The sequence below is a fragment of the Sinohyriopsis cumingii genome, chromosome 12 (assembly GCF_028554795.1).
Source record: "Sinohyriopsis cumingii isolate HCF-2022 chromosome 12, ASM2855479v2, whole genome shotgun sequence".
Lineage (NCBI taxonomy): Eukaryota > Metazoa > Mollusca > Bivalvia > Unionida > Unionidae > Sinohyriopsis > Sinohyriopsis cumingii.
The window spans coordinates 9,567,732-9,581,277 of record NC_142972.1 but is presented as its reverse complement, the minus strand read 5'-3'; the positions used below and the strand labels follow the sequence as shown (position 1 = coordinate 9,581,277).

Genomic DNA, 13,546 nt, shown 5'->3' with positions numbered 1-13,546 from the left:
AGATTCTGATAATGGAGGAAAGGCAGAAAATTGAACTGTACTACCAGACTAGACACAATGTAAAATTAATGACTCAATTGTTAACTTTTCCACTGTATTTTATTTTCATGGAATATCTCTCAAATTCAATGACTTTCAAGACCTTGAAATAAGGTGTTTATACCTCAATGACTTTCAATGACTTTTAATGACTGTGTGAACCCTGTCATATGACTTTTGGTGAGAAGTCCATATTAATAAGGTCACCCATTTGTGAGGAGAAGATAAAAACAATATTTTTCAGATGGCAATGCTGGCCATATTGAGGCGCAGTTTGCAATATTTTCATATAAAAGCTACTAAACACAAGAACTTACATGGTGAAACCCTCGGACCAAAATAGCTTACATAGTGAAACCCTCGAACCAAAATAACTTACATGGTGAAACCCTTGGACCAAAATAACTTACATGGTGAAACCCTCGGACCAAAATAACTTACATGGTGAAACCCTCGGACCAAAATAACTTCTCATTTATGAGCAGCAAAAACAACATTTTCGAGATTCCAGATTAGCACCACTTTAATTGAAGAATAACAAAATGTCATAAATTGTCTGATGGTGATGTTGCATTCCATTCTGGAAGAGTAACTGTATTGAGAATTTCAAAATGGCTGATGGTGACGTTGCATTCCATTCTGTATTGGGAATTTCAAGAAAAGGCTGACATAATGATCATACTGGATATCTGATTGGTTATTTAGGACCAACTAGACATCATAAGAGAGCAAATTTTTAAGTAAATTATGTTTCTCTGAGAATACTTAACATATCACATTGCATTAGGAATATTAACCTGCTACCTCACACATCTAGCCTTACTAAAAGACGAAAATTTGTCTTGCCCATTACCTCCCCTTGATACCACCAGGTGCAGCCAGATTTCAGCTGAGTGAGATACTAATGAGAATGCTCACATGGCGGGGTGATTGGGAGGGTGTTTAAGTAATGTGATTTGGTAAGAATTCTCAGAGAAACATAATTTACTTAAAAATTTGCTTTCTCCTTCAAATATTACTCAATCATATTACATTATGAAAATAAGAGGAGGGGCTGCATAGCATCCGACCTATACCTCGGGTATCCTTCTGGGGATGAGTGGCTGGATTCCACACATGGCAGATAACCCATTCTCCTAATGGCACAAGCAACACAGCCTGGCATCCCTTGACCTGGGACTCATATATGGTTGAGAAAATGAATCTGAGTTCTTCTCACCAACAAAAATTGTTCATTGTCGAATCCAGAAAAGCTAACAGGTTGTGTTGGTTGATCTAGTTAGGTCTGGTGGACATCTGTGCTGCTGCCACTGGCCCTACCAGATCCAAAGTTTGTCTCTGTGATGCTAAATCTCTGAGGTAAATACTCAAGAAGGTTGGCTCTGCATACCAGCCAACAGCTTCCACAATATCTTGGATTGAAACATGTTTGAAGGTGAGGTTCACAGACATGGTTCTAATCTTCAAGAGGAGAGTCTAATCTTGTGAGATCTCAGAGTATGCAAAGCCTATAACCCACTTCAACCACAAAACTTGAGGGATGATGTCCAGTTTTCCGGCCTTCACCAATAAGGAGGAGGCATTTGCGCATGCTATGACTTGTCTTTGCATCTCAAGTTGTGATGGAGGGAGCAGACAGGATCTTGCATGGCTGCTGCTCTCAATTTGTCTATGGAAGAGAGGGGTGCAGATGACAACTTGATGGTTATCAATGGACATTGACCAGCTTTTTGGCTACGAAGCCTGGTTTTGTTAGGAGGCCTAATGAACCATCCGATCTGAATTGAAGATAGGGTCAACTGAAAGGGCATGTAGTTCACTGACCCTGAATGTGGAAGCTAAAGCTATCAGGAAACATGTCTTGTATGATAGAAACTTTAATGAAGTGCGGGCTAGGTGCTCCAACTTGCTTGAGCTGAGTCATGTTAGAACCCAGAACAAGTTCCATTTGGGAAACAATACGGATTTTGGTCGCTAGAGATCAAAATTTGCTAAAAACCTTAATCTTCCTGGGTGTACTATCAATAGAATGAGTAGATTGGTGATCCAGGGCTTGTCTCTCGGACAGTGGCTATCAGAATCATCTTGCCATTCTGACTCCATAACTTCTTTGTTATGTTTAGTATCAGTACCAAGAAAATGGAGGCAAAGGACCATAGCCCCTCTAAAACAATTAACAGTGCATCCATGGTCCAAGCTTTTGGGTCTGCAACTGGAGAGACAAAGGTGAATGGCGGCAGTACCAATCGTTTCTGCCTGGGACTTCTTCAGCGGGAAACCAACGGTCAGCCAACCTGGATTGCCCCACTGATGCCGGAATGATTGAATCTCAGGCATGATCTTGACTCTTTGATTAAAAGGACATAAAATGGGGTGCCAAAGTGCTGGCAAGGCCTGCAGAAAGAGATGGCCAAACAGAAACAAATAAACCATGGAGTTGAAAGAACTCACCCACTGAAATCCAAGTCATGTTGGAAACAGACTTGATAGTTCAATGATTCTGGTAATGTGAACACAAGGGGTGTGCCAGATTCTGGTTGGTTAAGAACTCCATACCCAGATTGGATCAAGTTCTGAGATGGAAGGAGGTCTGAGTTCATTAAAAGGCCTAGATGATGTAGAAGACAAGGAAAATCATTCCCAACTTGTAGTTGGATAGAACTTACCATGTGTTTCTGTAGGATGCTGCACAGGTACTCTGCTGTTGATGTAGGCCCAAACAGGGAGACAATGCAATCCATAGTCTGAGTGAAAGCCCAGAAGCTGATGTTGAGACCAAAGGGAAGAATGGTGAATTGATAACAGTGTGGTGGTAAGCAAAACAGAGCAACATGCGAGAGATGGGATGGCTGGGGATGTGAAAGTATGCACATGTCAGGTCAAGACTGATGGCTAATTCACCCAATCTGACAAAGAGGTGAGGTCTCCATCTTGAATTGGGTGAGGTGACTCCAGTCAATGGCAGGCCTAAACCTGCTGCTTGTATTCTGAAAAGTAAACAGCTTTGAGTAAAATGTTGGGGATTGTGGCCGTTGCACAAGCATCAGTGCTTTTTGTTTCTATTGTAGATAGGCATCCATCTTCTGATCTGATAGTGTAATTGTGAAGAGGGGGGAGGGGATTGTTGATGAACTAAACCTGAAGCCCCTCCAAATAAACTGGATCAGCTTCCCCCTCCCTTCTGAGGGAATAGGGAGGTCCAGTGAGCTCAAAATTTGGTTTCAAACAGCCATTGTATGATTGCATCACAGGGATCAATGTTGGTGCAAGTGTGACAAGCGAGATAGGGGATCTTGAGGCTGCTGAACATCCATTCACACTGATGGGAACTGACTGATTCCAAATGCCCATGGGGTGGGTTGAGTAGCGAGGAGGAGAAGGAGTTCCTGAGCTGCCTGCCTGCACGCTTCCTTTTTTCTTCCTCCAAACCAACAGTGACCTAAACACGGTTGTCCAGTAAATGAGGGTATGATAAGGTAGGAGTAATATGGTTCTCACTCATGCAACATGTTGTATCAAGAGCAGACTGGCCAAACCCATCAAAGAGTTGGCTATTGTATGGTGAGCAGCTCTGTTCAATGACACTAGCAATCTTGGCTGTCGCCTCCCAAGCTTGGCTGTTGCTGGGTGTCTGCAATGATATCCCTACCTAGCTCTGACAGGCATGGAGCAGATTTGTCTGCCCTAAAAAAAGATGGGTGTAAGTATGAACTGATACTACATTCTTGTCAAGTGTCAGGAGATCAGTTTTGAAGGTGTCTGTTGACATAAGTCTGTTTCTTCCTCCTCAATGAGGATATGAAGGAGTTCCGTTACACGCACTGTGTGTCGAGGCCTAAATGGGTCTACTTGCAGTGCTAGAGAAGACATACCAGGTGGTAGGAAGACTCCATTCCAACCTCAGTAAAACTTCACTAGTTCTCCCTTGTGGACAAGCAGTGAATATACAGAAGTCTGGGACTACTGGTAATGCTGTCTGGTTTGCCCAGTGAATGGTTGGTCTGGAAGCTGGCAGTATAGAAGATGGTACAGCTATCAACAGTATTGGCCGCACCAAAGTCCTGGCTGGACAGACAGAATTCTAACTGAAATCTGTCATAGAAAGGACATGTTGCCGACAGCATATTGGATAGACGGATCTGCCACTAAGATCATAGTTGTCTGGACCCGATGTTGGAAAAGCTGGATGGCTGGTGATGATGTGGTTTTAATATGCATTAGATCCAATGGATGGGGTGTGAATAGTGTGTTGTCAGGCTGGATGCTGGTGATATACAATAGTCCAGCAACTCAACAGTACCGATCACACCAAAGGCCTGGTTGAATGGACAGAAATTTCGATGGTATGGCTAAATGGATGGATCCGTCACTAAGATCCCCATACAAACTATTTGGCTGGACCATTACAACAAAAAGATACCCGTGCTGGAAGAGCTGGACTGCCAATGTCGGCTGGATGGTTGACAATGTTGGGATGGCTGGTGACTGCTGGACGGTCGGTAATGGTACAGGAGTATTAAGAGTTGGATCTGGTGTGAACCCCATGCACCCGGACATACAGGCCTGAAGGCCATGCTCGGACATATGAGGGGACTTGAGCCTCGTAGGATGCCTAAAACTGGGGAATACTCTCCAATGAGTCAGTATCACCAACAACAACTGCAGGTTGTCTTCCTTGCTTTATTCCATCTTTCCTTCCCTTCAATGCCGAATGGACAATCTTTGTCATGTGTATAGCAAACATTCTCGTGAAATGACACTAGAATAAAAAAACAAAGCATAGATTAAAAAATTAATATGTGACTAACCAGCTACTAGCATAAACTTGCAAATCAGTATACGACTAATTAGCTAATACATAAACTGCCAATCAGTATACGACTAATTAGCTAATACATAAACTGCCAATCAGTATACGACTAATTAGCTAATACATAAACTGCCAATCAGTATACGACTAATTAGCTAATACATAAACTGCCAATCAGTATACGACTAATTAGCTAATACATAAACTGCCAATCAGCATATGACTAGTTACATAAAATGTAAGCCCAGACAGCCACTGACTATGTATTATTGATGTTGCATATCAGAAACAGTGAATACATAGCATAAATAAAACAGGAGTCATGGTAGACTTCCATGGTCTGAAAAGACACAAAACACAAACTAAAGCAGAAACAAGTAATGTGTTGAAATTACTAGGTCGCTAAAACACTGTCAAAACTAACAGATCAATAAGAGTGTCATCAAGGAAACCTATGGCAGTGTTATAAACTTATGCACAAAGCTTGGTTAATAATTAAACCATAATTCTATCAAAACAGCGTAAAATATGAATAAACCAAGAGTAATCATCAAGCAGCACTTCAGAATTTTCCTAATAAGAGCTTCATAACAGAGCAAGCAAATAAAGTCAAAGGTAATGACTAACTTGTAATGAATTTGTATAAGGTCAATGATAGTCTGGTGAGACAACGGTCACAAGACAAAGTTCTGACAAAATCACTCACAAAATTGGCAAAAGTTGTAAAATAAAGCATACAACCTGCAGCAGATTGATAAATCCACACAATAAATCCAAAATGAACACAAAAGGGTTGTTCTGTCAGAGGCTAAATGTACGACATGTAGTCTTTCCAACAGCAAAGCTAAAACCTGGCAACACCTAGTGGTGTCACAGGCGGTAATGGACAAGGGTAATCGTGTATATATATATATATATATATATATATATATATATATATGGAAAGACGAATTTTCGTCTTTTAGTAGGGCTAGATTTGCTAGGTAGCAGGCTAATATATTCCTAATGTAATGTGACTGGGTAACATATCTGAAGTAGAACTCTTTTGATAAAAGCAAAATACTGACAAGCCATCTAGGAAAAGTAGCAATAACAAGTTTCAAGATGGCTGCTGTGGTTGCCATAATGGACATCAGATCTGCACCATGTTCATTTAGGACCAACTATACAATATCAACCCAGTATTGAAATGACCATCCATTCAGGAGGAATAGCAATAACAAGAATTTCAAATGGCAGCCATATTGGATTTCCAAGCAATGCCATTTTCATTTAGGACCACCTATACCATGGGATGAATGTGCATGTAAATTATCAAGGAAAACTCCAAATAGTTTAGGAGTAGCAATAACAAACTTGTCCCAATCACTGGACAGATGACTGACCATTCCTGGTCTACAAGTATAGCTCTCTTTTCCCAACTGTAAGCAATAAGTATTTTGTTTTAAATCCTGTCATGAATATTTTTGTGTGAATTTTGATAAAAACTAATGATATCTATGATATGAATGATATCTAAGCAACCACAGATAACACTTCAAATGTCAAATCAATGTGTGGGTCTCACCTTGTCCTCTACAGCTTTTGTGAAGTTTTTAGCTGACTCTGCTACATTCTTTGTTGCCTGCTTCCCAAAACTGTACAGATAACCTGCAAAAATGGTCACATATTAAACATAACCATACTGTATCAGAGAAATCAGCTAAAAATACATGTGTTACATCTAAATGCAAGCAACATACACCCTGATCTGCTGTTACATGTGTCTGCAGATCTGGGTGCATATTATTTGACTGGGCCAAACAAACTGCATAGGTAGATTTTCCAGTACATTATGCAATGGATCCAACTTATATGTGAGTAAATACTGTATGTAAGTTAGTACTGTCTCATCAAGCAATCCAACTTATATGTGAGTAAATATGGTATGCATGTTAGCACTGTCTCATCAAGCAATCCAACTTATATGTGAGTATATATGGTATGCATGTTAGTACTGTCTCATCAAGCAATCCAACTTATATGTGAGTAAATACGGTATGCATGTTAATACTGTCTCATCAATGGATCCAACTTATATGTGAGTAAATACGGTATGCATGTTAATACTGTCTCATCAATGGATCCAACTTATATGTGAGTAAATATGGTATGTATGTTAGTACTGTCTCATCAAGCAATACAACTTATATGTGAGTAAATATGGTATGCATGTTAGTACTGTCTCATCAAGCAATCCAACTTATATGTGAGTAAATACGGTATGCATATTAGTACTGTCTCATCCATGGATCCAACTTATATGTGAGTAAATATGGTATGTTAGTACTGTCTCATCCATGGATCCAACTTATATGTGAGTAAATATGGTACGTATGTTAGTACTGTCTCATCAAGCAATCCAACTTATATGTGAGTAAATACAGTATGTATGTTAGTACTGTCTTGTCAAGCAATCCAACTTATATGTGAGTAAATACAGTATGCATGTTAATACTGTCTCATCAATGGATCCAACTTATATGTGAGTAAATATGGTATGTATGTTAGTACTGTCTCATCAAGCAATCCAACTTATTTGTGAGTAAATACAGTATGTATGTTTGTACTGTCTCATCAATGGATCCAACTTATATGTGAGTACATATGGTATGCATGTTAGTACTGTCTTGTCAAGCAATCCAACTTATATGTGAGTAAATACAGTATGCATGTTAATACTGTCTCATCAATGGATCCAACTTATATGTGAGTAAATATGGTATGTATGTTAGTACTGTCTCATCAAGCAATCCAACTTATATGTGAGTAAATACAGTATGTATGTTAGTACTGTCTCATCAAGCAATCCAACTTATCTGTGAGTAAATACGGTATGTATATCAGTACTGTCTCATCAAGCAATCCAACTTATATGTGAGTAAATACAGTATGTATGTTAGTACTGTCTCATCAAGCAATCCAACTTATATGTGAGTAAATACGGTATGCATGTTAATACTGTCTCATCAATGGATCCAACTTATATGTGAGTATATACAGTATGTATGTTAGTACTGTCTCATCAAGCAATCCAACTTATATGTGAGTATATACAGTATGTATGTTAGTACTGTCTTGTCAAGCAATCCAACTTATATGTGAGTAAATATGGTATGTATATTAGTACTGTCTGATAAGTAATCCAACTTATATGCGAGTATGTATATTAGTACTGTCTCATAAAGCAATCACTGTATTTTCATTCATTTTTTGTTGTTGCTCAATGACCTACATTTAAAAATGCCCTTTACATGTGTGATTCTCCATTCATATAACTGTACATTAAGTGAGTATATATGAAGTGAAAATCTGTCACTGCAAAATGAGGTGTCAAACCAAGGTCCATGTGATTTACTTTAAGTTAAAAAGAGAACATACAACATAAACCCTTGGGACTCTGTTTGGAAATTGTCCACAGACTATTCCATGATGACTGTTTGGCTTTTGCTAGACAGACTGTCTGCTAATACCCAATCAGATTACAATGTTACCCAATCACATTACAAAGGTTGTTCTATCCCAGCTTGTATCTCATCTAAATTCAAAGTCTTTTTAGCAATGTACAATCTGCATATCGCCCTTGCCACAGTACTGAAACTACTCTTCTAAAAGTAGTTAATGACATTCTCTCTGCATTGGATATTGGAAAGATTACAGTCCTCACCCTCCTGGATTTGTCTGCAGCATTTGACACAATAGACCATGATATATTACTTCACTGTCTCCAGCATGTATTTGGCATTCATGATACAGCCTTACTGTGGTTCAAGTCCTACTTGGTCAACAGGACACAAATTGTATCTGCAAATGGAAGACACTCCAGCCCAGTTGATCTATGTTGTGGTGTTCCACAGGGGTCTGTTCTTGGACCTATGCTCTTCATTCTGTACACTCAGTCGCTCTCAAGTGTCATAGATCATCATCCAGTGTCTCACCAATTGTACGCTGATGACACCCAAATATACAAATCTAGCCACCCAACTGAAGTTGATGCTACCATCCAAGGTGTAGAGAGGTGCATTTCTGATGTGAAATCATGGATGACTTGTAACAAGCTGCAGATAAATGATGAAAAAACTGAGGCCATTCTGATCACAACACAAAGACTTTCTTATTCACATCCTTTACCTCAAACAATAAATATCAGCAACGCCAACATTAAATTCACACAATCAGTACGAAACCTAGGTGTTACTCTGGACAGTACTCTCACATTGCACCAACATGTCATGAACATATGCAAGGCTGCATATCTTGAGCTGAGATGCATTAGCTCAATTCACAAATATCTTTCAGTTGATGCCACTAAAACACTTGTGTGTTCATTAGTACTTTGAAGACTGGACTATTGTAACTCAATTCTGTCTGGTTCATCTCTGCATCTACTTCAGAAACTTCAAAAAATTCAAAACACAGCTGCTCGGATCATACTTAGAGTACCACGATCAGAGCACACCTCCCCGCTGCTCTGTACCCTATACTGGCTATCCATTCGATCCAGAATCAAACACAAAATTTGTTCTCTGTGCTACATTTCACTGTCGGACAAAGAGGTGAGGTCTCCATACCTATCTGACCTCACCCATGTGTACACACCAGCAAGATAATTACGCTCCTCTTCTGACAATCGTATACTCATTATTCCCACTATGAAAACAAAGTCATATGGACAGCGTTCTTTTGCATACCAGGGCCCAGCAACGTGGAATGAATTGCCCACTGAACTTAGACACAAAGACACAGTGATCACATTCAAAAGGGCTCTCAAAACTCACTTATTTCGACTGCAAGAACAAACTTAAAGACCTAATAATGTTTCCTACCTGAAATATTCTCAGCATGATTTTTATTTTTTAATGTTTTTTTAATTTCATGTTGTTTGTTTTTGTAATAATATTATTATGTTTCTTATCTTATAAGTGTTGTCTAATGTTGTAAAGTGCTTAGAGCTTCTAAAGATTAGGCGCTATACAAAGTCCTCATTATTATTATTATTATTATTAATACATTCTTCTATTACAGGGTGACGTTCTCTAAGGTTGCCCAGCTGAGGAAGTTCCAGACCTCCATGCAAAGAGAAGGAGCATGACACATCAACCCCTACTCTGTCAATGTATCCTTGCAATGTAGAGATACTGCCTTCATTTCTACATTGTTGATGTGGCGGGAAAATTCATCCCGAGTCCAATGGCCCTGGAGAGTTAAACCCTCTGAATGAATCCAACTAGAATCTGACATGCTGATTAAACCCTCTGGCTCTGAATGAATTCCCCAACTACAATCTGACATGTTGCTGAATGTGCATGCATGGGGATCCCAGTCAGGTGATGTTGTTGTTGTAAGGTTTAATGCCATTTTTCAGCACAAGATAGGCTATACATGGCGGTCAGTATTAATGGTGGAGGAAGAACCCGGGAAAACCCCGGAATGAACCACTGACCCACGAGAAGCTACTGGCAAGCTTTCTCAAATACCCACATTAGTCGAATCCGAGACTCGAACCCACGCAGACAGAGGTGAGATGGCAGAGATCCATAACGGAAAGCGCTTTAGACCACTCGGTCACTTGGCCCCCCCCCCCCAGTCAGGTGATAAAAATCTGGTACTAAAGCTGTCAAGATTCTCTGTGTGGATTTCACCTTGTGTGAAAGAGAAATTGTACAGAGCACATATGGAGACATCCTAAGGGAACCATATCTGCAGTAACATTCAAGGTTCCCAATAAGAATAAATGCAGCTAAAGATGAGCCAGCAGCAATGTCATTGCGTGTAGCACTTCTGGAAAAACATCAGGATTCATTTGATCTGGTCCTATTGGACTTGGGCTAAGTTCTTGTTTGCAAGGAAGTTCATCTACATGTAAATTAAGTCCTGAGATGGAATGAACTCTGATTTCTTGAGTTTGGGTAAAAGACCCAACTGAGTTAGACCAGAAACAAAACAGATCTTGATGTTACAACTCCCAGTAATTGGAGGTAAGCTGTTACTCCCTTAACTCAGGTCCAGACTTGAATTCCATAAGCGATTCCAATTGGCAGAACCAGGAATTAGAAAACTTTTTTCTTCAAGCAAACCCAGAAGTATTTGCAACATGGAGGGAGGAAATATCCAGACGGGGAAATATAATCATCTTAAAAGTTAATGGAAACTGCCCATTCTGATGGATACACTGCACTCCTCCATAAGAAACCATTTTAAAAGGGAGAGATCAATTATCAGACCAAACTTTCAGCTTTTCTTCTTGACCAGGAAGATTCAGAAATAAAATGCAGGAGACTGACAGTTCAGAACCCTCTCCACTGCCTCTTTCTGTAAAGGGCTGTACACCTCTTCCTTTAATTTCACCAGGCTGGTTTGGTGAAAAAACCATGGAGGTCCTTGACAAAGGGGGTTGATCATGAAACTGTAGTAACCTAAGCTCACTACGGAAAGAACCCACCCGTTATCTGTGATGCTTGACGAAGCCCCTGAATAGAGACCTCGACAGGCATCTAGGGAGATGTTTGGAGAGAAATGCACAACAGGATAGGCTTTGAGTCTTTAGCACTGTTCCCCTTCCTTAGCAAAGAAAGAACTGTTATTGAACTAACTCATTGTGGCCCTTCAGCAACTGCACCCTGGATATGATGGTTGAGGAGGAGGAGGTTTAAAATGAAGTTATGGATTGGATGGAGGCTGCATCTGTTTGAAGAGCTTTGTAAATAGTCTCTTATGACAATTCACATTACCTTACTTGCTCGGTCAGGAGCAGTTGTAAAGGATCTATGCTAATGATCCTTCAGATCTTGGAATGTGTTATGTACATTTAACTTGTATGCTTAGCTTTTGTCCCTGATTGTAAACTGTACTTTAGTGAAGTTGTAAACAATGTGCTTATGTAGTATTTGAGTTTGGAACATTCTAGGACCAGAAATTTTGATTAGAATGAGTCCTATTCTTTTATTTCATAGGTCAAGTCAAAGTGTAAATTTGGTAAACAAATTACAAGTATTCATTCCTTTTTTGGATCAGTCTATAGGAATCCTTCTGATCCGAATTTACAGTTGTGTTCATATAAAATTCAAGAGTTTATTTAAATTATTCACTGTGTTAGAACTATATGGTATTAAACTATGCAACAGAAAGAAGCAAACCTAAAAGTTTTGTAAAATACAACAAATAATTTACTTCCCAAGAATACAAAGTAAAAGTTTAAAAAGAACTTACATTATTGTGCATTATATCCCCGATAATGCTAAATGTTCTATCTTTCATCCAAAAGTACAAAATATAATATGATCTAATCGACAGTATCTTTGCATGAATTCAAAATAATCCCAAAATAGTGTTTTAATCCAAATGGTCAATGAGCAATCTGTAATTCCAGTGAATAATTTAAATGAATGATTTTCAAAGAGACCCAGGGGACCGAATGGTCTAAAACGCTTGACTTTATTGATCATTACCATCTCACCTCTGTCTGCAGGGTTTCAGTTTCAGGTTTGGCCAATGTGATGTGCAAGACAGTATGACAGTAGCTTCCCATGGGTCAGTGGTTCTAATCAGGGTTTTCCTGGGTTATTTCTCCACCAATTAGACTGGCCGCCATGTATAGCCTATCTTGCGCTAAGAAATAGCATAAAACCCAAAACAACAAACAACAACCTCTCAAATAATGTCTGAACACAACAGTAAATAATTCCAGGCAGAACTAAAGATAGGAATGATTAATTTTGCCAAATCAACCTTGCATAAAATACTAAGACACAATAAAATGACCAGGATGTGGGTCCAAAGTCTAAATCCAGAACATTAAGTTTACAATGTAAGCTAGACTTTTAACTCAAATATCAGCAAACAACTTATTTATAACTTACAAACAAGAGAAATATCAGATACACACTAAAACTCTATCTTCAATCATGTATAAAGTCCAAGTACACAATACAAGTTAAAAATACATAACAATTGTAATTACTAAGTGCACATTGACTTTGGATATATACTACTTTGGAATTGTTGTGAACTCATTCAAAGACATTCTGGATTGCATTATTGTGGTATATCAGGACATTCAAGACTATTGGAATTCATTCGGAACATTCCATATTTTTGAACTTGTGATAGGACATTTAGGATTGTTTGGAATTTAATTCACAGAACTTAAGTGTTTCATGAAATTTTCACTTTGCACTGCAGAGAAATAAACTGTTTGTTCATTTTACCTAAATTGTAGGTTTCACTTCCTTCTGTAACTTACTTTAAGACCACCAGTCATAACAAAACCAAAGAGGGTCTCAGCCTTCAAAGAAGCAGCCATGAGGTCTTGTCTATGGTTAGGTTAAGTAAAACCTTTGAGATGTCCAGTGCAACATCAAAGTAGCTATTCTGTTCATAATGCCACAGAATGAGAAAATTACCTCATCCAAGGACCAGATCACCTCCTCTTCATCCAAATGAGAGGGGATAGTGGGCCTCAAAGGAGGTGTCAATGGAGCTGCTTCCAAACACTGAACTCGTTGCAGTTAACGAGGATAGATAGGGTAGCATCTTCTTCTGTCATTCCATACAGAGGAATGGCTGGGTAAAACTGTTTAACTTGGGGTGATATAGACACACTTAGTGCCACTGCCTGTAGTTCATTATGGTGAGTAGGGTTCTGCGTGTACTATAAGT

General features: G+C 39.1%; 1 protein-coding gene across 3 annotated transcripts in view; it reads right to left on the bottom strand.

The window, feature by feature from the left end:
* The window catches only part of LOC149785989 (synapse-associated protein 1-like), a 193,325-nt gene that overhangs the window by 174,017 nt on the left and 5,762 nt on the right, over nucleotides 1-13,546 (bottom strand). For all 3 annotated transcript variants that reach the window (XM_089976257.1, XM_089976256.1, XM_089976258.1), the window contains exon 2: nucleotides 6,417-6,499. In XM_089976257.1, the coding sequence (XP_089832383.1) occupies nucleotides 6,417-6,499 (83 nt within the window). The remainder of the gene's footprint in view (nucleotides 1-6,416; nucleotides 6,500-13,546) is intronic.